The sequence below is a fragment of the Amblyomma americanum genome, chromosome 7 (genome assembly GCF_052857255.1).
Source record: "Amblyomma americanum isolate KBUSLIRL-KWMA chromosome 7, ASM5285725v1, whole genome shotgun sequence".
In the NCBI taxonomy this organism is placed as follows: Eukaryota; Metazoa; Arthropoda; class Arachnida; order Ixodida; family Ixodidae; genus Amblyomma; species Amblyomma americanum.
Genome location: NC_135503.1, coordinates 119,002,594 through 119,028,875, shown reverse-complemented (window position 1 = coordinate 119,028,875; position 26,282 = coordinate 119,002,594). Strand labels below are relative to the sequence as shown.

The following is a 26,282-nucleotide window of genomic DNA, read 5'->3' as shown; positions in this document are numbered from 1 at the left end:
TAATGGCATATTGATACTTTAAAGGGACACTGAGGAGAACCCTATCGAAATTTTTTTGTTAGCAATATCTGATAGTTCTGCATTTCATGGCTTTGTTGACGCTTGTCCAGGAGTGAAAGATGCATTTATTTCAAAGAAATTTGGATTCGAAGTTGAAAAATTTTTTCCCGCCGCTCAGATTCAAACTCGAGAACTCTTATGACGACACAGAACGGAGTGACGTGAAACGTGACGTAAACGGAGACTCCGTGATTTCTGGCGGCTAGCGGTGCGGTCTAGCAGCTGCCGAAATGAAAGCTACCGCCGCCGCACGTTGAAGGCATCTATCGGGGTCGCCACCATCGCTTCGTTTACGTTTGCACCGGCGTCTTGCCAGCGTTACGATGGATCCCGTTCCCGAACCCGACGACGTAGTTCTCGCAAAAACTCTGGCCTGCATTTCAGCGACCTCAGCCCCACAGAGCGTGCGATGCTTTTGAGGGAGCACGGTTAGGTTAGGCGCCGGCGGGTGGTTTCCCCCTCCCTCAGAGAGAAGCCGTTGCAAACTAAATATCATAACCCCAGTGCGGGGAGTCGCGAGGGGTGCGTTGCGGCCATCGGAGGCTGGCCGGGGCTGTGGGGCCAACGGATTGTTATTCTTTGAACGGAGCGGTTGCACGGCGCAGCAGGCAGCGTCGAAGTCTCCCACGGTTGCAAGGGCCTAGTTATTTATTTATTTTTTGCCACAAAAAACAAATGGGTGCTCGACGGCGGTCGCGTTTAAAGTCGGCGGCTTGAAACCAAAGCCGGCGCACGACGCTTCAACGGCTTCCGCTAGATCCAACGGGTCCACTGGATCTGGCTTTCTCGCCAACTTGCATGTACAGTACTCACGGATTGAAATAGGACATTCGGAGCGCGTGGCCGTCGCTTCATGGAGCGCCGCCCGTAGACGCTCATGGAACCAAGGTGGTGCATTGTGGTATGGCGTGAGAGGGAGAACATCTACAAAGCAGAATTGTTCCTTCCAGTAGCCAATCAGCCGGCCTGTGGTTTACCACATGCCTGCGTGGCACTGCAAGGCTAGCGCTCCGAATGTCCTATTTCAATCCGTGAGTACTGTACCTTGAGATATGTACTGTGAATGGATTAAAATAGCCGAGCTCGAAAAGAACAGCTCCGCCGAACTGCCGCAGCTATTGAATATAACGCGCACCTCGCCGCGGAGCCAAATCAGACTGGCCGGGCCGGCGGCGGCTGGCGCACTCGGCGTGAAATAGATACATGCTCCAATCTCCCCGCCAATGCGGTCAGAGTGCGCCGAAGCCGCCGAACGCGTCGGCGGTCAAGCGCAGTTGGAGTATAGAGGGTCTCGCTTTGACCAATGTGACTTCGCCGTTCAGGGCGCGCGCGCGCCTCGCCGCAGCATAAACGCGCCTTAACAGAGCCTGCGCTTAACCGCTAATCAACGTATTCAGCGGCGGCATCCATGGGAGCCAGTTAAACACCCCGCCCACTCACTAAATAAAGGAAAAGAAGTCCGGCGTCGAGGTTCGGAATCGAACCAGGGCCTTCGGTGTTTGAGGCGGAAACGCTACCACTCCGCCACGACGGCTCAAGTTACAGCCGTCAATAAAGGCGCATCTAGTGAATGCACTCTTCTGATGCAGAAATCTCCGCGCTTTCGCTAGGTATATCTTGGCCTAACAGAGCTAGGCCATCAGCAATTTTTCTGAACTTCTTGTACCTTGTGTCCCGTCCCTGATAAACGATTTCCGTTAAGTTAGTTTGAAGTTGACTGGCACAGCCGGGAATGTTTCGCCGGGCAAGCGTGCGAATACACAAGTGCTGCCTTGTACGATCACCGACCATCGTGCCATCATAGCTTTTCATCGACCGTGGCGATCATCTGACAAGCCTTAACAGGCTCCTTCAAAGTTTAACTAGCACTTGAAGCGGTACTTAGAGTTTCTCTGCTGTTCGGCGCTTGTAAATCGAAGAGCGTCAAAAACAAAACCACGGGGCACGCAAAGCTCATAGACGCGAAGCGCCATAACAAATCGAAACTCTCCTGGCCGCCTGTGGCGCCGCCAAGCATCCGTTTTCTTTGCTTCCAACATTCAGGCTGTCTTTTGCCTGCCTTCCTTGTGTGATAAAAGTGCACTATTGGGTTTAAAACAAAACTTACTTCAATATTGATCTGCGCGACCTACCTTTGTCAGCCTCAGAGATTCGCGACACCAAGTAGGATGGACAATTCCTACAAGGTGGCGTCTCTTGTCCTATGGCGTCACTACGCTTGTACTTGCGAGATTGGCCTTTGGTGGCGATACCTGTATTTTGGTTCTTGCTATTTTCTACCTTACAAGAGCTTTGTTTTCAGTAAGAGCGGCGTTTTTGTGATCAGGAGCTGGTATTCTATCGATACAAGCCAACTTCAATTTCTCCTCAGTGTTCCTTTAATGGTACAGACACGGTCTCTCATTTTAGACCTTGCACTGCAATCTTATAGATTGATTGAACAGCATCAGTGTACAGACTTGCATCGCTTAGACAGAACCGAAGAATGCTTCTCTTCCTAAACTTAAATTTGAGCGGGAATAAGTCTGTGATTCAGACTAGAGAAGGATTCTTCGTTTCTCTGTGAGCAATAGAACAGTATGTGTAGCTTTTTGTTGCAGGTATATGAGAAAATTACTTTACATTGTCATTCTGCACTTACCGTAAAAACCGGAATATAGGTCGAACTTTTTTTCAAAAAGCCATGGCGAAAAGTCGACCCCCGTCTTATATACCGGTCATTGGCAGAAAAACTACGGAAGTCTTGCAACAATGGGCAGCCGAAGTCAACAGCCTCCATCACCATCGCCATCAGCAGCGCAGCCACCGCAGCATGGCGACGTCGTGGCACCGCCATTTTGCGTTTCCATTGTTGCAAAGCTATTTTGACTAAAGGCTGCTTTTTCACATTTTGTTTCAAAATGAGCGGAAGGCGACTGCAATTCACAGTCGACTTCAAGAAAAACGCGATTGAGTACATGGAAGCTCACGGCAACCTGGCGGCACAGCGCGAATTTGGAGTATCCGAAAAGAGCATTCGGTACTGGCGGAGGCAGAAGCTGCGTATTACAACTTGCAGCAACCAAAAGAAAACATCATTTTGTGGGAGGACCGCAGTGCATCCAGAATTGGGAGGAAAGGTTGCGGGGTTCGTCCGGGAGCTGCGTGCAAGATCGCTGCCTGTGACTGCTGAATGCATCCAGGTGAAAGTGGTGCTGTGTCGATAAGGTGCTGACAAACACATGGGTCGATGGCCGCGTGATACTGTTTAAAAATTGGCCGGGTGTACATACGGGCAGCATTTAAATGGCAATAAATACTGTCACCATTGTGCAATCGGTTGAGTCGCATTTGTTTCAAGGTAAGGATATCTTTCGGTAATTTTTTTACTGAAAAAAGTTTTTTAATTTTTAGGATTGGTTAGTTGGGGGCTCGACCTATAATTTGGTGACCTATTGTCCTGTTTTTGTGGTACACTGAATTATTGTGCTTGCTGGCAGTCTGAACATGCTACCTCAGAAGGACATTTAGCATGTAGGCGTGGTTTTTGAGACCATTATTGCTGCTTCGACTGGGGCATTTTTCTCCTGTCTTCATCTGAAGTATGGTTGCGAAAACATGACGCGTTTGTAATCGCAGGACTGCTGTATTGGCATCGAAACAGTGGCTGCAGATTGCTAGCCTTCGTATTGGCTGGTTAGCAAAGAAGAAACAGTTTGTAACAACTTGCATTGCTTCTTTCCGAGAAAGGCTTTGAGCTGCAAGTCTTTCAGTATGTACTAGGCTTTCGTTGGCTGAAGCCAACACGAAGAGAAATACAAAACAGAAAACAGAGTAGAATGCGTAAGTCTAAGGAATTGTTATCTCCAATGACTGCTTATCATTATTCAAACATATTTTGCATTTTCAGGGGCCATTTTGGCGCCCCAGGTATGTGCCTGCACTCAAAAGCAAAACAGCGCAATGACACTTGAGCTTGTTGATGATGATTTGGGTAGGGTGTCATTATGCACTTAGCAGTACAGCCATAGACATCCCGAAGGCATCCTGTTCGGATGGTGGTAGGGTCCTTAGTAGTAAGTGGTGGTGAAGGCATCTGCTGCAACAAACCTATAGCTGCAGACACTACCACAGGAAGGCCCTAGTGAACCTTGCACTTGCAAGAATAAGCAGTAGACAGCGCTACCTATAGGGCAACGGGAGGAAGGACTGACATAAGGACGAAGCCGCAAAGGAATGAAGGTTGGCGTCATGGAAGTTGCATGTGTTCCAGTCCTGTGTTGTGTCATGTCACAACCAAAACCAAAAGTGTGACTTGGCTTATATATGCTAGCTAGTTGTTGTACAACCTTTGTCCGTAAAGTTCCGAGACTGAGTCCATTAAAAAAAATGCGTTTAATGCTCCATTGCCCAGATGCCCATAAGTCAGGGCGACGGCGTCACAGTGCGTCACGCATGTGTTGGAGCACACGGAATTAAAACTCCTGATTCACCGTCTGCCCTTGTGGGATGAACTCGTGGTTTGAAAACTCTGAACTCTGGCATTGAAAAAGCTATCAGCATCATCTTTGTTTTGGTCTTCTGTCGCCGCACCTTTCTCGACGCCAGGGAGCTTGTGGACTGCCATTCGGCGCTCTGGCTCTTTCTTTGAGGGTCGTATTGAAAACACCATGTTTCGTCTTCAGCAATGATGCTGTCGACGAATGCGGCATCCTTCACTGCCGCGGAGCGCAAATCAGAGCTCACTGATGCCCGCACGTCCTCCTGGTCCTGTGTAAGGGAGTGCGGCACAAGTCTGGCATTCAATTTTCGTTTCCCCAAGTTCTCGCGCGAAATTTGGTGGCATGTTGTCTTAATAATGTAGAGAGCATCTGATAGCATGCGGACTGTAATGTTGCGGTCTTTTTGTACGGTTTCCATTATCCGAGCCACGTTGTTTTCATTCCGTGAGGTTGAAGGGCGCTCCTGCCTTGTGTCGTCTTCCACCGACGTTCTCCCCAAAACGAACCTCTTGTGCCGCTCGAAAACTCGCGCCCGTGATAATGTCTCGTTGCCGTAAGCGTTGCGAAGGAGCTCATACGTCTGTATGGCTGTCTTTCCAAACTTCACACAGAATTTTATCTTTACAAGCTGTTCGAGGTGGACGTCCATCTCTCCACATTCACTCACAGTAGAATGCGCAGATGACTAGCTGCAACGTATTTTTCTACATGTAGTGCCATCTAGCGGCTGCCACAGCAATTAACGTAAATAGCTCAGGTTAGCCCGAAAAGATGGCGCTACACATACGCACCAGCATTTGTTTTGGGGAATCATTTCTAGAGAAGAAAATAAATCAGTCTCGAAACTTTACGGACCAAGGTTGCATATGGTATCAAACGCACCGTAAATGGGAGCCTATATACATTGAGTGAAATTCTGTGGATGTGTGCACGCTAATTGCTGCAGTGCTTCTACCGGGAGGAGGCGGGCAGGCAGGAGATGTTTGTGCGTTACGTGCACAAGCTGTGTGAACTGCACCTGCCGGCAGAGCACTTTGCTGAGGCGGCCTTTGCACTGCGCCTGCATGCCGACCTGCTGCCTTGGGAGGACAGCGGGAGAGGGCGTCTCAAGGAACAGCTTTACCTGCGCATGCTGCACTACTTTGACCGTGGAAAGGCAAGTCCTGTTTCGCTCCAGCACGTTAATGGGCATTTCATAGTATGCACTGGTGTTGGATGAGGGTTCCAGTGAATGCTGTTCACGACTGGGCCTAACCACAATTCAGCACACACTAATCGCCAAGAAATTAAGGCTGTTACTATAACAGTAGAACCCCATTGTTACTTTCCCGTGTGCTGAGTGTTCTCGGCTGCTACATTTTTATGAGCTGGTCACGTCCAAGCTGCCATAGAAACTCGTGCAAAACACACTTGGCTGTTACTTTGCAACTGTTACAACGTACCCTCATGCTACATTGCGACTGTCACGTCGTTTTAGTGCTTTACTCCATACCAGCATTTTGACAGCCTACTTTTAGCATGGTACGGAGATGACAGACCGGCCAAAGCAGGACACACTATACTCTGTTTCATACATCAGGTGCAATGCTGTGAAAGGTACGGAAGTAGTCCGCTGTAGGGTTGAATTGGGGAAAATAAATACGTTCTCCCCACTTAATCGCAGCTGACACAGTTCAAAACCGCCAGACCCCAACCCGTGATCGCGTACGCTACCGAACGCACGTCAACCACGGCGGGCCTTGCTCTGGGGGAACAAAGGAATGGTACACTCGCTGACACAAACAGGCGTTTATTGCTACAGCAACAGTAACGCCAGCTAGCAACAAAACACGCTAGGGAATCGAGGTCGTCCGACTCACCAGCAAGGTTACGAGCGAAAGTTCGCCCACGCTAGGGCAAGGCCGAGGCCGGATGAGACCAGATACGGGAGCAAGTCATCTATGGCTTGATAAAGTGACAGCTTGTCGTTAGCAGCAAAAGCGCATTTACTCAAGCTCATAATGAATGTATCATGTAATAAGGCTGCAGGCAAAGCACTTGCTGCTTTTTGTTCACCGCAAGGAACGCACTACTTTTTGATCAGGGATGTATACAGCGCAAACAAGGTGTTAGCTTTGACAGTGTTTCACCTGATGCATGAAACAAAGTAAGACATCACTGGCATTTGGCCATCGCCCTGCTCGGTGGCTTCCGGTTTGTTGCAGCCGCACTGATGCCGAGCACACTTACAGGGCTGGGACACATTTTTCTTGTTTCTTTTTCTAGTCCCAATATAATCTATATTAGTGCAGTTCTAACGCTGCTGCAGTGCCAGCGCAGACAACCGAAGGCATGTAAACGTAACTATGCTGTGGTAAACATGGCGCGGACATTGTACAAGATATGTGTTATGGCTGTTTGCACCATGGATCGTAAGCAACTCAAAAAGCTAGCCGTTCATCTAAGTACGAGATATAGTCACGTGGGTTGGCTCTGAGGCATGTTTTTGTCATTCATGTTTTTCCTGTTGCCTGCAGCATAATATAATGCCATTTCTAGGTTTCAGCAGACAACGGTTGTGTACGATTAAAGCGGCCACCGAGCAGCACAGAACTTCGTACGCTCCACGTGCCCTCCCACTTTGCTGCTGCCTTCTTTACTTCAACAGCTGCCCGGTCAGCCGGCTGCGGTCAGTCAGCACATGCTGTGCATGCAAATGATCGTGAGAGATGCATGCTGACCTTACTAAGAAAAGAAAAAAAAGTGGCAAACAACAATGTTCATTTTTTTCGTGCGCGTTTCCCGGTTACTATGTCTCCTGGCTGGTATGTTTTCCTTCCGCTGTCCCATGAAAAGTGAACAGTAAGGTTCTACTGTGATGGGAGTAAACTGGCCTTGTGCACTTGTAACCAATTGCAGTTTGACAGCTGGCAAGACAAGCTATCTTTTTTTTTGCTGTTTGACCAGCCACAGTGCCTTGTTTTTATAATGTGTTCGTGTTGTTTTTAACCACTCTTGCTGCAGGGTTGTTTATTGCTGTTTCTTTTTATCATTTTTATTTTGCATTATATTTGGGCTTTACTGATGTCAGTACTTCGTTTTGATATCAAATACAGTTGAACCTGTTTTATAACAGAGACATAGCGGGGAGAGTGTCTCTTATAAGCAGCATTCTATGTTTTCATTATTTACTAGGGTTGTGCGAGTACTCAAAATTTCAAATACAAATTGAATATGTTTGATATTCGATTTGTATTCGAGAAATTGATGTTCCAGAATTTTCAAATATTTGCAAATTTCCTTACACTCGCCAGCGGTCTTATGCGACACCGACTTTCACAAATTCGACCGAGGCAAAACCACAGTGTTTGGGCAGATTGTCTGACGATCAAGTTTAAAGTTCCGGGAAAACAATATGAAGGTCCTGTTCCCTTCCTTCTCTGTAATTTTTTGCATGGACCGATCACATTCCGGGGCCACTAGGCTTGACCTCGTGCAAAATTCTGCAAATGGACTTTCCCATATAACACACATGCTGCAAACAAGATGGCGCGACGACCCACTTCAAACAATCGTAACACGAAAGCGTTTTTTTTTATCCTTCCGTAATATCTTACATGCGTAATGCCGACACCCATGGCATTCGTCCTGTCACCTTCATAACTTTCTGAGCATGACCTCTGTCATCTCATTTCATCAACCACGATATACGGGAAGGCCTCTTCGAGGAATTTTGCACAGGGCTCCCAAAGAGGTGAGTCAAGGTGTCACAACTGGGAAAGCGATCGTGTAAAAATCCCACCTATTGCAAGGTGCATTGTAACCCACGTACTTCTTAAGTGTAATGGCAGGCGTGACAACGTTCGGAGGGCGCCTATCACTAGGCCAAAATATAGCCTGGCTATGTAAATTCGATTTATAAGCTTCACCGCGGGTAGGTGGCAACTGCAGCTGTCGGCCCACGCATTCGCCAGTAGTCCAATCCCAGCTCCGCGCCACTTTCGAATGCCAACTGGGGCATCGCTGGTCATTTCCTTTTCCTTTTTTCTCGTTTGCATTCGCGTTGTTCTTCCAGCACACTGAACTGGGCGCTCCTTCACTGGCTTACAGGTATTTGCGCGATGGAGCCACCTCGTAAGGCTTTGCCGCATTTTTGCATCTTCGGGAGTTTTTTTTTTTTTTTCGGGAGCCACGTGGCATTTTATAAATTCACCTTAAGATAATCCACGCATTTCTTTCTGTCCCTTGAAATAAGAATTTATGAGGTTTTGCTAGCCATCGTGTTATTTTTTGTTGCCAGTCTTGTCATTTTGTGCATTTCATTTTGCATGACCTTTTTACAGCTAGGATGCTGTTATGTGGCCTAATCAATTAGTATACACTGTGCGCATCATATTTTTATATACGATGCTGAGGCAGTCTAGTTTTGTTTATTTCAGTTGCAAAGACCATACACTGCAGTTAAAACTCGATCTAAACGAAGTTGAGGGGAGCCGCAAATTATTTCGTTAAATCGGGAACTTTGTTAAATCAAGTGATGCATTTGTCAGTCACTTAATTCGATACAATCGATTATATAGTGCAGCAGCATCCAGAAAGCTACCGCGGCATCATATTTGCGAATCATAAATATGTCGAAAATGAAATTGCGGCCAGCAGAGACGACCGACATTGCTAGCGCGTATGAAAAGAAACAAAGATTATTAGTGCAACAAGAAGGGCCCCAGGTTACCACAAATTTATTTACCAGCAAAAAAGTTGGTAATCTTTGCTTGCGTGCACTTCGTAAGCAATGGCCGCACGGATTTCTCATAAGCCTGAAGTGTGTCCCGTACGTCTTCAGTCCCCTCGTGTGTTCTGGCAAACTGCCGCAGCAGGTCAAGGGCATCCATCACTTGACCTAGTGTTGGCACTGGAGCGTGATCACTGTGTTCGTGATCGTCGTCGTCAGCATCTTTGGCCGCCTCTCCTTCCACGCTTCCTACAAGCCGCAAGATACCGGCGTCATCGAAAACTGTCGTTATGACTGCATTTGTGTCGGTGCTGATGTAGTCAAAACTTATTTCTATGGGCACTTCATGCACTGAGCTTCCATACTGCCAGGCATGTTCGTGCTAGTGCACGGCACTAGCGCAGTCCAGCGCAGCTTTGGCAGTTTCAGAGCCTAGCGTATCAAAGCCAGCAGCCCTGAAGCAGTTGACAACTACCGATTGCTTTGTTGCTCTCCATGCCGCCGCCACCATCTCAACTGCCACAAAAACGTCGATCTTCATCTCGTGCTTCAGACCGGCTAGACTGACTGTAGGTGCTGTAGGCCTAACAAGCTGAGCTTTGGGCAAACATGACACAGCCAACACGACGTTTGCAAAGAGAAACGGAAAGAGAAAGAAGGGCGAAAGCACAGGGTAATATCCGCAAACGAAGCCGCTACAGCACCATCTATGGCATGCGACACAAAACTTTTTTACCGCTGGCGCTATCTGATGAACTGAACTCAAAATTATCTCGCTTTCATGTCCGCAAGCTCACGACGAGCGCTCGCTCTCCTCCGGACCGGCCGTGTCATTTTGCGCCGCACAGATTGGTAAAAGCAGGATGAAGGCGGTCCGCTGTGCTGCCGTTGGCTTGCATCAATAAATTTTGGAGTGTTCGTTACAAAATAGACCGAAAATTAACACATTTTCACACTCGTTTTTTGAGAAAACGTTTGTTAAATTGTTACAGATGACGAAATTGGTTTCGTTATCTCGAGTCAGTCAAAGCATTAGACCCTATAAGAGTCTGAAAGGGAATCGGGATATCTTCGCTAAATCGGGACTTTCGTTAAATAGGGTTTCGTTAAATCGAGTTTTGACTGTTTTTTGAAAAAAGTAAGGACAACAACATGTGCTTTTTTATCACTTTCTGAATAATTTTTTTTGTACTGAACATATATTTGAAATTCAATTCGATATTCGAAGCTATTTTTTCTTCATATGGTTCGTGTTCGAAAATTACAATATTCGCACAACAGTAAAAGCTTGTTAATTCGAACTGACGCCCGGGTCCCGGCACTGCCCTGTGTATTTCAATGGGGAAAAACTCCTGATAATTCGAACAAGTCGGCATCCGCAACGGTCAGTGATTACTTTTAATTTTGACAACCCTTCCCCATAACTAAACATGTTTTGGAGCATAAATATCATCACATATTCCAGCACTAGAGCTCTCCGCTCACGCGAATACATTCCAGTACCTGTTTCTGGCGCATGACTGGCCGATCAGTTTAGTTCATTTGCCATTAGGACCGCATGAATTTAATTCTCAACCACCCGCCACAAACATGTAGTAGGGCCTAGCTCACGGTAACGAGTCTAGGTGTGACGGCTTTGGGTTCTGCTCGCGTGGCGGGGCGCAGTAAGCGCTTATTCTAGCACTCATTTGATAATTCTAACTTTGCCTTCTCGTTCAAGTTCGAATTAACGAACTTTTACTGTATTTACCGATCTGCCCCTACTTTGTGATGTCACTCAGTGACTAAGACTTTCGCAAAAGAAGTCTAAAGCATGGTTGCACTAATGCATTAGGTGCAAAAGTAGCAGTTTAATTTTGTCTACATGATACATGGTGTGTTTGAGAACAGTTCATGTCATCCACTGCTCTGCAGCCTAACATGGTGGCAAGGTTGTTTGCACCGATTCGTTGCAGAAAAGTGCTTTAGCCCTCGGTAGCTTGAAGCTGCAAAAATGGTGAAATGGTTTGGTTTATTAGGGTTTAACGTCCCAAAGCGACTTAGGCTATGAGGAACGCCGTAGTGAAGGGCTCCGGAAATTTCGACCACCTGGGGTTCTTTAACGTGCACTGACATCGCACAGTACACGGGCCTCTAGAATTTCGCCTCCATCGAAATTCGACTGCCGCGGCCAGGATCGAACCCGCGTCTTTCGGGCCAGCAGCCGAGCGCCATAACCACTCAGCCACTGCAGCGGCCCAAAAAAAATGATGAAATATTTTGATGAATATAGTTCTAGAATAGATGAAGTACCAAACTACCAGTGTACTAATCGACAAAGCATTGCAAGAATTTAATCCTTCTTTTTAACATTAATCTGCATAGCGAGCTCCGTTGGCAAACTGGGCACTTAATTATAGTAAAAAGAGCGCCATGTAATGGCACGGCAGTAAACAATACGAGGCTGATGAAGAGCATGTCTGCTTTAGGCTTGGTCAGTATCTGCACCTCCTTTAATAGCAACAGGAACACGGGAATGCGGCTCCTGCATTCTGCAAAACGTTTGGTTTCAACAGTTGTACCAGTGCAATTGTATAACTGTGCAGTCAACTCCTATGCTTACCAGTTTTCCACTTCAGTGGGCCAGTTTCACACAAACGTCAGGCTGAAGTTTGTGCCGAATATCACCTGACAGAAGTTTCTGAGGGTGCTCATTTCAGTTTTTTTTTCTTGTGCCTTATGAGGGCATTGTTGAGAGGACTCAAATCCTCCCTGTCACTTACCGCAGTGCTGGGAAGAAGGCCTACCACTTTGCAAGGAACTAGCCACTGTCTACGAAGGCATCCTGTTTGACTACGAGAAGCTCAGCGCCATCCTGGTGAGCACCGCTGCCGAAGCTGGTCTAGTGTACAATATCACTCTGTTATGCATTCTTGTAGGGGGGCATGTTTGCTTGCAGCAAAGCCACAAAATTGAGTGCGTACAAACATTATCTGTATGTTTCAGTAGACTGACATTTTGGGCAGGTTGTTGCATGTGTGCTAGTGACTGTTGGGAAAGCTTTTCAACGAGGCTAATCCCAATTTCACGTTTATTGCCACATGTTTTTGTGATGCCATTGCTGCCCTGGGGATGCCCATAACTAGAGTTCAGTAATACCTCGTCATAACGAAATCGTTTTACTCGAAATATCGCTTAACTCGAAATTTCTTCTGGTCCCGATTCAAACACATGCATTTTAAGCTTCATTACTCAACGCGCATGAAGACCTTGACCTACTTAGAGTGAAGTGGTGAGCGGGGACATCGCCGCCACCGAGTGCCGGCGACCCTTTTGCGCATGCAATGCCAAATTAATACCGCCGCCGAATTAGTCTTATGGAGGCACAGAACGGGCCTTAAAAGTACCAAACCTACGACCGATGGCCTGCCTAGTAACAGGTACAAAGCGAGTGTCGAGTGCCCCAGCTGTTTACAGCGGAGCGAAATGAAGCTGTCTGATTTCATGGTGAAGCGCACCTGAACCGTTAATCTCAGTCGCAGTCGCATCGCTGGTGTCCGCCATGACAGAATCTGCATGAAAATGAAGTTTTCCTAATGCTTTGTGGTGCCAGAAAACCACAGTCTCTTCAGTGCCGAAAAGTAGCCAAAAGACTGCGGGCAGAATGGAATAGGCTTGGGCAGGTTTGCAATTCATTGTAACACATTAAGCATTGCGCGGGAAGAACGCAGGATGAAGAGGAGGCAGGACAAATGCTTGTGCCGTAGCATTCCGTGGGATGCACTCGATGATCAAAGTTTTACCGCTCTGAAGAGCACTTCTGGCGCTGAAACATGCCAAAAAGCACAAAAGAAGTGTCGCTCCGATTATGGGCCCATTCACGTGAAACTTGCGAGTTGCAGAGGTTGTGCGACTCTTTTGGTTGAAATGTGACAGTCGCAGGCCAGTCACTCGCTGCTTGATTTTCCAAAATTACAACTGCGAGTCGCAAATCGCTGAACCAATCAGCGAGCGAGCCAAGCTTTCAGCAGCAACGCCAACCGCGGACGCGCCGAGCAACGAACTGAGCTGCTCCCCGCCTGCCGTAGTCGTCGCTAAGTCTAACCGTTTCACATCGGCCAAAGCAGATGAAACTCATGAAAGCGCGCGAAAAACGTCATTCTTGAGAGTTTTCACTTCAAACGAGAAGGTGACCGCATGCAAGTGTGACCAACAGTGTTGTCGAGCTGATGTCTGGTCGCAAGCGATTGCTGGTCGCATGCCCTTTGCCATGTTCTACGTGAGGAGCTACATTAACAATTTGGGAAGATGACTTTGGGGAAGCCGGTCTAGAAATTTGCTCGCCGCTCGCCATAATCGGCCTGCATTGCAATAAAATACCGCCCCTAGCTTCATTGCACTTTTGACGGTGCAAATTGACCCATAACTTGCCGAAAGCACGAAAAATTCGAGCGTCGCCAGCAGCAGGTCAGGCTGTCAACATGGCGGGTCAACTCAACTATTCAACCATGGTGTTTCCCCAGCGATTTTCTCGAGCCGGTCATGCTCAATTCGCGCCACCGACTAGACAAACGGTCTAATTGCATGATAGGGTCATTGAATTTTTTTCCTAGACATTTGTCAACAGCGCGGACGCGACGCTGCGCGAACGCCAACACTCGAACCATAGAATTAGCACAGTGTCTTCGATAATGGTGCGCCAAAAAACTCTCGTTTTGCAAAATTCACGGCTGCACACCTCGAGAAAAAATTCCCAGTAATCATGCAAAACCCCTACTGCAAAATCGTTCAGTTTTCACGATCGCTCTCCATACCCACAATGAGCAGCTTATTGTTTTTTGAACACAACAAACACAACCTCAGGCTCAAGCTATGGCATTTGCGGTGCTTTCCATCGCTATACTCTTGTAGTCTTCCATGAACCCCCCCCCAATAAAAGCGGCCACTGCTTTCTCAATTCGAAATACTGCGAAGGTTGATTGCATGGACGGCGACCACAGCCTCGTGCAATGCTTGGTCAGATTAGGGCAGGGGTTGTACGTGCCCGGTAAGAACTTGAAACAGCCAAAGCTCATTGCCGTTTTTGCACCTGAATGAAGTTTTGCTTCACTGAATACATTGTATTTTGAATTCCTCGCTGTTGCGGTGCAATCAAAGCTCGACTGCTTTAGCTTTTCTCAGGTGGCCTCTTATATGGAATTACCGCTTATAACCACAGCCTCGTGCAATGCTTGGTCAGATTAGGGCAGGGGTTGTACGTGCCCGGTAAGAACTTGAAACAGCCAAAGCTCATTGCCGTTTTTGCACCTGAATGAAGTTTTGCTTCACTGAATACATTGTATTTTTAATTCCTCGCTGTTGCGGTGCAATCAAAGCTCGACTGCTTTAGCTTTTCTCAGGTGGCCTCTTATATGGAATTACCGCTTATAACGAATTTTTTCGCCGTCCCGCTGGCTTCGTTATAACAAGGGATTACTGTATTTTGAAGATACTGAATGACAACCATGGTTGGCAACAAGATGTTGAAAAGACTGATAAGCTCAGCGTATGATGTTTTTCTTATTTGCAATTATGCATTTATATTGAAGTAAGAAATTTTAATTAAAAGAACTTGTCTAAAATGACCATTTTCTTTATTGTAGAAATGGAAACACTTAGGAGTCGATTACCTTGTTTTGGAGACAGTATGTGGGTGGGTGCGTGTGCAGTGAGATGGGTCTGCTGCATCACTGTGCAGCGGATGCATGCCAAGTTCCTGGAGCACATTCTGACCGAGCTGCGACCGGAACCTGAGTACTTCCGGGTCGGGTTTGTTGGCCTTGGCTTTCCTTCCTTCCTGCGGGTGAGTGCACTGCGTCTGTCGCTTATTGAAAACTTGTATGGACCACTGTTCACACCTTGATGAAAACGACTGAGGGGCCCAGTGAAGCATATGTGTAGGCCTGTGCAAATATTTGATAATTTTGAATATTTCGTCAAATAGTGAAGTATTCAATATTCAATTCGAACGAAATGTTTGGTATTCTAAACCTCGAAGTATTCGTCCCGAGCGAATAGCGTTTCTATAACTCTTGCTTCGTACTCCGGGATCGCAACGCGACACACTTGTAACCGAAACCCCAACTCCGCGTCGCTTGCCTGTGCTCACGCGCATATGCTGGAACCGGTCTGCACCTGCTCGCGGCAACAGACGCGCATTGTGCTCTAATTGGAGGGCCTGCTGTTCTCTTGATCTCCGCAAAACGAGTTTGAGCAGGCTGCAGGGGCCGCAGCTGCTCTTCTCCACATGAAATTTGCGAATCAACCACGACGGCATGAGCACAAGAGGAATCTAGCGCAAGGAACATTGTGACGGGTGCCCCTTTCCGACACCTGGCGCGGGGCGGCACTGGGCGCACAATGCGTACGTTTAACAGGCATAGGCATGCGCAAAGAAAAGTGGGCGGACGCCTTCCCCCAGTCATTTAATGGAGGTGTCAGGTTTCCCCCATGCAGGTTTTCTGGCAATACTACCAAAAGCTACTGCTCAATAATATTTTGTACATGTTGAAATACCATCACATTGAAATAAATGTTTTATAATCATACATCATCTTTGCGCTGCATTTTAGCTATAGGAGCCTGGGTGGGAGGGCGTTGGGAAGGTAAAGGTCGTCGCTAAGAAGCAATAGCTGTGCAGCGACACGATCGCAATTAAGACCAGCACTCAGGGGTCTCATAATAAGTCTCACAACCCCTCCAAATGTGTCAGCTCCGGATATAGGCCTGTCAGCTCCGGATATAGGCCAACTCCCCAATTTTCTATGGCACTTCTGCAGGACATCAGCACGCCTCAATGAGTGCAATGAGGTTCAATGCATTCTTTTTATTTTTTTCAGGTAATGGCCTTGTGTGTTAGAAAAATACATGATTTTTTTAAGTGCCTATCGTTCCATTCAATTCAATATATTTTCTGTGCTAGAAGTATTCGAAACATTTGATTCAAATTCGCTTCAAACTAAAATAACACTATTTGCACATGCCTGCTTATGTGAACCATGCTATTTAATGCAATAGCATTGAGGTTGTTGGCATACAAAAAATATCTGGTTGCTCCGTAGCAAAATTTCCTGACTGGTTGAGAGGGTTGTGACATCGTCAACATCTTCAAATTTGAAAATCTGGACTTGAAAGTTTCAGTACATTTCATTACATCATCATATGGGGCAATACTAACCCAACCCATTATGCCACCTTAATACGCCCTAGTCCACCCATGAATCACCACTAATACAGCTTAATCCACCTTTATATATTTTCTGGGGTGGGCCTACTTCCAATATTTTGGGGGTCCTTCGGAATTTTACTGGGGTAGGCAAACTCTCAAATTCTGTTGCATTTCCTTCTTTTAGAATGTGGTTAGGAAGGCCCCCAAGTTTTTTTCTCCGCCCATGGGTGGTGCTGTCATGTTTCTGTGTTACTTGGAAACTTAGGTTGCTCGATTCATTCAAATGAAAATAAAACATTTGATTGCTTTGTGACACAACGCAGTCAGCTGTTAAGCATGTCCCAGTAAAGGATCCTGGGTTTGTTTCTTTCTCTGCTGCTCCGCATATCCTGTGTGTCACTTCAGGACGGTAAGCCGCACATATCACATGCCAATCATTTCATTCTTTAGCACACACTGAAATCTCAGTGCAAGGGCGTTTCTACATCCTCGTAATCAAATAAGGCTCAAAGGGACCATGAAACAGTTTTGAAGATTGCTGGTTTGAGGCCTTGGAGTGGAGCTGGTGATTTTAATTTCTAAAAACCGTAAGTTTTAAAATTCACGAGCCGATAGATCTCTGTGTAGTGACGGTGTTTGTAACGATTTTCTAGAGTGCATACGTCTTGAGTATACTGCTGATGTTATGGTGAGTGACAAGCCCCCACACGCTGCCATTAGCGACAGCCATAACGTCACGGACACACTTATGGAAGTCGCGAAAGCAGTCTGCTCGTGTAGCTGCACGGAACCCCCAGGCATGCGTGAGGCTGCCCTCTGCCGACATGGTTCCTTTTTTCCACTGCCAGTTCTTTCTGTCAGTGTTTCCGGAGTCGTTCGCCATGTCGTTTACCTGAGATGAATATGCCTTTATGCTGCAAAGCCAGTGACAGGCAGTGCTTCGAACTCAGGCATGTTAATCGTAATGACATGCATGAGCGAGCTGCCTGGAGTGAATCAGACTGCCAGTGCCTGATACCTGCCGGAAGACTTTAAACTGAGCATCAACGCAGGACTTATTCTTGTGTGGGGTGCAATCCCATCCTGTTGGGTTTTTTTCTGGTGTGTTGGAGTTTATGCGTTAATGGGGAGAGGCGGAGCATCATTTTTTATTGCCAATATGTTCGTTGTTAATGAAGCTAGCTCAAAAATTCTTTGCAGTGCGAGGATAACTGATGGAATACCTATCGCTCATCTGCTTTTCATAACCTTTGATTTTTTAACCGACAATCAACATTGTCGGTGTAACACGAAGGAGAAAAGTGGAGACAGCGGCGCGAACTAGCGCTGTGCTGCCGATTTGTGGCGGCCTCTGTGTTCATGTGTGCAGCAGCGCAGACTAGCACCTGTGCCATTCACGCTTTTGGTCATAGAAGGCACTACTTTGTGGCATGGCAAGGGCACAGTCAGCACCACAAATAGCTGCCACTGAATCTTCTGTTACACAGGTGCAATAACCAGTGGTCAATTTTTACTTCCACTGTGATGCAGAACAAGGTGTTTGTCTACCGTGGCCTGTCGTACGAGAAGGTGGGTGCCTTCAGCCAGCGCCTGCAGGGCCAGTTCCCCGAGGCACAGCTGTTGACCCACAATGCCCCACCAGACACCAGCCTGCTCACCTCCGGCGACCAGTGTGCGTTGTGCAGCTTCCACACTTGGTAGCTCCGCCTTTTCTTTTCCTGAAGCCCCCACGCCCTGCGTTCATCATAGTAATACTGTCATTATTAAGAAGGAACCTCACTGTGAGCATAGCAGTCAGCATAGCAGTGAGCACTGTACAAACTGCTTGAACACCATCCATGCAGTGTAAGAGCATCTCTGCTGGCAAGCCACAGAATGGTTCTGATGTGGATCTGACGTCTTGGCTGAGTTGACTTGGCATTATGGAACTGACCAGAGGCTCTTTCTTTTCTTCTTTTTCCCCGGGCCAAGTAGAAAAATAAGAAAAATGAAGGCTTCTTCGTGGCTTCCGAACCATACACTGTGAACATTGCTCACAGATGTGGGTAGCTTCAGGCTTCAACGGTGTCTGTCTCATCTGTCTGACAGGTAAAGCAAGCTGGCAGAAGGGAAAAAGGAGAGAGGGAAAGATTTTTTTTTCGTTTTTTATCCCTTTCTTGCATTGGTGTAATGTATTTGGGAAGGAAGAGTGACGTTGACCTTTCAGTGCTTTTTGTCTGGAGCTCATCTGTAGGCTGCTGCTCATAAGCAAGTTTGTGGCACCCAAATGTTTGCTCTAACCAGTTCTCAAGATTTCAATCTTCGGGCTATTTCAGGATCAGTGCCATAGTCTTAATGTGTACTGTCACGGTCAGCTTGCTTTCATTTGTACCAAATGATCCTTCATTGTAAGTGAGCCCAGTTGTGCATGTAAATGCGTATTTGTAGACCCTGTACATAATCCATAATTGCACAGAATTACAGAGTAGGTGCACCCACGCTCTTCTAAATGGTATGCAAGCTTGTGAGCAAGTTTGAAAAGACGTGATGCATTGTTTTGTTTATACTGCAAGTTTATTCTCATGCATTTTGGCTGCCTGGGTAATGTTGGTTGCCACTCTGCAGATGTACAGGTGTGTGGTGTGCGCCCTCTGCCAGAGCCCCGTCCAGAGCTGGAGGGGCGCCCAGAGCGGGTACGGGCCTACTTCCGGGTGAACCGTGTGCGGTCGTTCCAGTTTGACCGACCTGTCTATCGGGATGGGCCTCCTGACAAGGACAACGAGTTCAAGGTGCTTGCCCTCAACTCTGTCCTTACCATGCCCACAAGCACAGGTCAACGGCAGCCTGTAGATATTACGTGCTACCTTGGAGCTACCAGTGCACTTTTGTACTTGTGTCATTAGCTGCCACATACAGTCAAACCTGCATATACCGAACTTGCAGAAAAACGCCTATGTGTGCTATATAAGATGTAATTCAGTGTAAAAGTAGCAGTAAATTTAATAGTACATTAAAATCCCCTGTAGTAAACTCGGTTATAGTAAAAACTCGGATATAGTAAGGTGAAGCTGTGGTCTTATTTCGCCTTCTGTAGATGACTGTACATTTTTTTTTCGGTTATAGTAAAAATTTATTTCTTAAAGAAATGCCCTTAGTAAAGAGCGCCTGGCCGTTGCGGTATACTTCCCGCAGAATGACATCGGGGCACACACGAAGTCTAGGATTGCGAGGCAAATAGCGTATTTACTCGCGTATAACCCGCACCAAAATTTGAAAAAACGCATTTAAAAAGTTGGGGTGCGGGTTATCTACGAATTTTTTCTTTTCGGGGGTGGGTTGTCGGCTTCACGGCAATGCGCGGCACCCACCCTTGTGTAGTCTGCCATCCCCATCGTCATCGACGCTTGTCAAGCCAATGAGGGGCCAACGAAAGGCATAGCCGAATTCACATGCATAGTCTGTTTATTCTTCCCCACGCCATTGGCCATGTTTTCTTCAGCCAGCGTTGTTGAGCCTAGTGTCAGGCGCTGTTTCGTGTACTACACTCCAGTTTGCACTGTTTGCCTGCTTTGTTTTGGTGTCATGAGTGCAACTCGGCGGCAGTGTTTCACAGCGAAAGAGAAGCTATAGATCATCAGGAAAAATAGATCAGGAAAAATTTCATTTCATTTATTGAACCCTCAGGGCCAAAGGCATTAAAGAAGGGATGGAACTTTCAACGATATGTCATCGCACTTCGGAAGGAACACTGCTATTTGCTGTCTCAGGTGGGAAATGCTGGTCATACACCTGTGTACTTTGAAATGCCGATGGACATGACCATGGAAAAAAAGGGTTCCAAATCAGTCAGCATGCTGACCGGCGGAAATGCCAAGCTGTGCTGCACAGTCATGTTATTTGCTTCGGCTGACGGCACGAAACTGCGCCCGTATGTAATTTTCAAACGCAAGACCCTACCTAGCACACCACTCCCCCCCGAAATTCGTGGTGTGTGCGGAAGAAAATTCCCTGATGAACAGTGGCCTCGTCAGAAATGGGCTTTGAGTAATCTGGGAATGAAGACCAGGTGCCTTGTTGGCACGCCGGTTGATGCTCCTACTGGATTCCTTTCGAGGCCACTGCACTGATGTGAAGGCTCGCCTCGCCGAGACTGGCACTGACCTCGTTATAATGCCTGGCAGCATGACACCAATGCTACAGTCACTCAACGTGTGCCTGAACAAGCCATTCAAGGCACACTTGAAGCGGCTGTATGCCCAGTGGATGGCTGACGGCCTTTATGCACTCACACCAACGGGACGCGTGCAAAGGCCCAATATTCCATTGCTGTGCCAGTGGATCATGGATGCGTGGAAAGCGATACCGGCTGGCTTGGTGCGTAAAAGCTTTAGAAAATGTGCCATCAGTAACAGCATGGATGGTTCTGAGGAAGGCTACGTTATTGAGAGTGGTAATGAAGCCTCGGATGGCAGCTGTGAGAGCTGCGACAGTTGAGAATCGGATAACCAGTGATATAGTGGTGGTTGTTTGAATAAATGTTCTGAAAATGAAATGATCACTGTGTGTGCAGTTGTATCTTTCTAGCGTTTTTTTTTTTTTAGGTAAACGTGTGGGTTATACATGAGTTTTTTTTTTTTTTCGTGGTGCTCAAAGTTAGGGGTGCCGGTTATACGCAGGGGCAGGTTATACGCGAGTAAATACGGTATGCTCTTTGTTGCTGGCGTCCACATTCCACAATAACCTTGATTCATTCTTGAAGTTAGCACATAAGCCTCAGGGAAGGTCACAACTGTGCTGCATCAATGGTTTTTCCTCAGGAATTGATTAAAATTATGCTCAGTAGGACCCTTCTTGCTATACCCGGAAGAAAAGCGGAAAAAAAAAGCACAAATATTTCTGCTCTGCTGCGTAATGGAAGAACCCAATGATAGCTATTGTACTGTGCAACTTAACACCCCCCTTCTACCCTTTCCACAGCTTTCCGCCAGTGCAGCGCCCTCTTGCATCGTGCCAAGGCACCTCATCCTCTCTCGCCGTGCTACATTGTAGCTGCATGCCTCCCCATCCTTACTGTGCCTCTGTATTTGACCGCCACAGTTGGTGCTGCATGATACACCATGCTGCACTGCTGCACCCCCTGCTCTGTCACACCTGCTATTAGCTTCCCCACTGTCCCCCTGCTCTTCTTCTACCCCTTACACCCCCATCCTAACCCCTTCACTCTGTGGATGTCTCCATCAACATCCTATCAGTGCAAAACTTCTGCCAACAAGCTCATTTGGACAGAAGAGCTGTCACTGAGCGAGAGGGCTTCTTCCACACACACACGCAGGGTCTGTGGTTGGAGCGGACTACGCTGGAGACGGCTTCCACGCTGCCGGGTCTGCTGCCCTGGGCCGAGGTGGTGGGCCAGCACACCGAGTGGGTGCCCCCTCTGGCACACGCCTGCGAAGCCGTGGAGGCCATGAGCAACGAGCTGCGCCGCCTGGTGGCACTGCACTCACGCGATCCCCAACGTCCCCTGGCGCCCCTCAGCATGCGTCTGGCAGGTGCCATCGAGGCAGCCGTCAACGGCGGCCTGGCCAAGTACCACCAGGTCCATTTTCGTTTGCATAAACAGGAAATTTTATTATTTCATTATCGAATACCTATTATTCGAGTAACCGAATATTCGGTATTCGGGTGACCGCTATTCCTCCTCCTCCTCCCAATCCTCCAGTGCAGTCGTCGGTTTTCTGATCGTGCGATGCACATTTTTAATCTACAGTCGCCGCACAGCAGGCGGAAATAAATTCTCAATAGCACAAACCTAGTAGCACACGTGACGAAACCGAGTCATGAAAAGCCGAAAAAAAATCCACTACTTCATGCGGCCGGAACATCGCTAGCGGCACAAGTCACGAGCGACAGCAACCATAGCACAACACAAGTCATGGTAGGTGTGCACCTTTAAAGACTTTATCTATCTCGCTGCCGACACGCGTGGAACTCATTTTCCTGTGAAAGTTTGTGGTGAACGCCGGTACACCAGCCTGCGAGGTCACTATTAGTGACCATGAAAAGAGCAGCGTCTACTCCTATTCATCATTTAGGTCACGGGCCATCCTACTCCAATGAGGATGCATTCATTCATAAGGCAGGCAATTATGTTGAAATGCTTATTTTCAGAAGAGACAGCAGCATGCCACGACTAGAAAATAACAGCACTGCACTGAAGAAAACGGATGATTGTGTGTATAAATGCACGCAGCGCCATCTGTCGAGTGCAAGAAGTTTCCCACTCCTGGCTGTACGCGCGCCCACGCCGTCGCGCTGTCAGCGCTTCACAGTTGTGTTTGTCTATAGTTCTGTCTTCTGCATCTCCGCGCTGTTTCGTTCAGGCCTGCGGACCAAAGGTGCGAAAGGATTGTATTGGTTTGTGTGCAGTGCCTGTCTCAGCAACATGGCTGATCGCACAAAAAGTGCTATCTGGAAACATTTAGTCAAGGATAGTCCGAAGGAAGCGACATGCAAGACTTGCAAAGCCAAACTTCGAACACCATCGGGCACAACGACACCGCTGGCAAACCACCTAAGGAACAAACATTACACTTTGCACAGCACATTTTTGGTTGAAAGCGGGAAGCGAACAAGTTTCAGCAGCACATCGCAGCCTTCTATCAAATGTAAGTTTGACATGGCCAATGAGTGGTCACAGCGCCGAAGGCAAGAAGTCATGATGCGGATTGCGCGGATGCTGGCACTCAACCTGCAGCTTTACGACTTTGTTGAAAACCGAGGGTTCAAGGAGTTAATGCATGACTTGGAGCCACTGTACAAGGTCCTCTCTCGGACAACTTTTTCAAGAACAATCACCCCGACCTGTACAGGGACACTGTAAGAGCAGTCAAGCACCGAATTCATGCTGACCTGCAGGAAGGCGTACAGTCTCTGTCATTCACCAGTGACATGTGGACGTGGAGGTCAAACCAGAGCTACATTAGTCTCACGTGCCATTACTTGACCTCGAACTTCGAAATCCGGGCATTCACGTTGGGCAACCAGCACGTGATTGACAGTCAACAGTCACACTGCATGCAACATCTTAGCACACCTAGAAGCAATGATGAGTGAATAGGATCTGCCACTGCAAGAGGTACATATTTTTGTTGTGATGGACAATGCACGAAATTTCCGCGCAGCTCTCCGGGACTTTCAGTGTACCCCCATGCAGTGTTTGGGCCATACATTGCAATTGGCCATCAAGGATGCCAAGGAAGAAACTACAGGAGTGATCACCATTCTTAAGAAATGCCGTGCAATAGTGGGCCATTACAAGCACAGTGCCCAAGCTGCAGCAAGATTAAAGGACTGCCAAAGGTGGATGGAGCTACCCCTCCTGGAGCTCGTCCAGACACCAGGCGGAATAGCGAGCATGACATGCTGTCACGTCTCCTTCAGCTCTAAGAAGCAGTTTGCCTTGAACTTGCTACCTCTGAGGCAGTGGTACCCAACCTGACACCACAGGAATGGAAAACGGTGGCTGGACTGGTCAAGGCCCTTGAGCCAATTGCATCAGCAACAAAAGACCTGAGTGGGGAGAAGTACGCAACCTTGTCTTCGGTGATACCACTCTTTTACGGAATGCGCATGGTGCTGAAGGACAGTGCTGCAGCGGATGACGACATGTCACTGTTCGCAAGAAAATTACAAAAAAGTATTGAGGCAAAATTTCCTAACCATAATGAGCAAAAAGTGTACATCATGGCAACGGCATGTGACCCACGATTCAAAAACATCTTCTGCACTGAAGCTTTACTAGAAACGAGGCTTCTGGAACTTGCATGGAGTGAGCTGCAGAGCTCGTCAACCCCACCACCCAGTGGCTGCCACGCGCGGGGCGTGCCCGTGGTCACATTCCAAACCGAAAATGTATTAGTCACTGGACTACTCGTCCACACTTCCGCCATCATCCTCACTAGCACTGCCATCGTGATCGCTGCTGAAGTCCCACAGCATGTCGTTCTAACGTCGTCGTCCAGCGAAATCCCACACTTCGCAAACAGCCATATCACGACATCGCGTGGAATGGCTGAAAATTTTCCTCGCTGCAGCTGTCACACCTGTATCACCCGTTGCGAACGTTGAACTTGCGGTCCAGCGTGGGGCTGTTTGTTTCATCGGCGTAAGCAATGGCAGCCATCTTGAACATTGCTGTGAACGAACGCCGGTCGCTTACCAGACCCGGAGCACAAATGATGGTTGACGAAGCACTAGATTCAAAACTTGTGAAATGCGGCCGGCCCTAGTCAAATGCATCAGAGCCAAAGAGAAACTACCCATGAATGGCGTCGGCTCTTCCGTCGGCTACCGACACTCCCCGGCACCGCTACTATTCCGAGTGGGAGTGCCGTCACGACTGGAATAGTGGCCCTTCCATCAACTATCAACGCCCCCTTGAGAGCCGAGCGTGCATTTGAAAGTAAAAAGAAAACTTGTTGGACGCTTGAGCTTCCCGTAGAACACTTATGCGTTATCGGTCTGCCGCAGCTTATCAGCAACCACAGTCAGCAGCCACGTGTGGGGTGCCAGTTTGCTGTTTATCGATAGCCGTCATCGGCCGCCGCCCGCGTGCGCAGGGAGGGTATGCCAGTTTTGCGCGTTGACATAGCAGCCAGCTGCTCAAGGCCAGCACCAAGAGCGATGCGACGGAGCCACGCAGCAAAAGTGCAACCACGCTGTAGCATCCGTGATATCTCGTTTGTCTCGCCTTTACTTATAGTGCAGAACGGCGGCCCTTCCATCAACTATCAACACTCCCTTGAGCGCCGAGCGCGCATTTGAAATTAAAAAAAAAACTTGTTGGACGCTTGAGCTTCCCTTACAACACAAATGTGTTATCGGGCCGCCGTCGCTTATCAGCAACCGCAGTCAGCAACCACGTGTGGGGTGCCAGTTTGCTGTTTATCGATATCCGTCATCGGCCGCCACCCGCACGCACTTGGAGGGGATGTCAGTTCTCCGTGTTGACATAGCAGCTTCTCCAGGCTAGCACCAAGAGCGATGCGACAGAGCCGTGCAGCAAAAGTACAACCACTTTGTACCATGCCCGATATCTCGTTTGTCTCGCCTTTACTTATAGTGAGGAAATTTCTCAACCATCCCGTTGCACGTTGGATGGTAACATTGGTAAGGGGTCATGCTCAGATGTTTCAGTGCCAACAGATCATTGAGCTCTCTCATCATTGCGAATGTGAAAGAGGAGTCCTGGTCACAAAGGATCTCTCTCGGAAAACCTGTTCGCGAAAACATCTCCACCAAACCTTCTGCCACGGTTGCTGAATCTATCTTTGGCAGAGCCACGGCGTCGGGATACCGCGTGGCAAAATCATTGAGAGTGAGAATATATCTATTCTCTTTCACCGATGTGGGCGACAGCGGGCCGACAATATCGACAGCGACCCTCATCAAATGGAGTGTCGATAAGAGGCATGCGTCCTGACGGAGCTTTCCCTACTTTGCCTTTCGGGCACATCCTTTGACAGGAGTCGCACGACCTGACATACCTCTTAATCTCCTCCTGAGCTCCCGGCCAGTAGAATTCCTCGAGAACTCGATCTGTAGTCTTCTTCATGCCCTGATGCCCCGCCAATGGGCTATCGTGGGCGCAGCTTAGCACCTGTGATCGGCAAGACTTGGGAAGTACTACCTGTTGAACCTCTCTGCCAGAGGCGAGATGATAGAGGCGGTACAGCAAACCCTTTTCAACAGAATACGAGTGCAAAGTGCCGTGCTTGCCATGGAACAGCTTCCCTACTTTCGCCTAACAGGCCTTCAATGACTCATCGTCTCTTTGCCCTGCCTCTAGCGTTTCCTTGGTGAACCT

General features: G+C 47.9%; 1 protein-coding gene across 2 annotated transcripts in view; it reads left to right on the top strand.

The window, feature by feature from the left end:
- The window catches only part of spg (dedicator of cytokinesis spg), a 196,669-nt gene that overhangs the window by 146,724 nt on the left and 23,663 nt on the right, over nucleotides 1-26,282 (top strand). For both annotated transcript variants that reach the window (XM_077632868.1, XM_077632867.1), the window contains exons 25-30: nucleotides 5,488-5,697; nucleotides 12,020-12,109; nucleotides 14,969-15,073; nucleotides 17,969-18,110; nucleotides 19,043-19,206; nucleotides 21,750-22,013. In XM_077632868.1, the coding sequence (XP_077488994.1) occupies nucleotides 5,488-5,697; nucleotides 12,020-12,109; nucleotides 14,969-15,073; nucleotides 17,969-18,110; nucleotides 19,043-19,206; nucleotides 21,750-22,013 (975 nt within the window). The remainder of the gene's footprint in view (nucleotides 1-5,487; nucleotides 5,698-12,019; nucleotides 12,110-14,968; nucleotides 15,074-17,968; nucleotides 18,111-19,042; nucleotides 19,207-21,749; nucleotides 22,014-26,282) is intronic.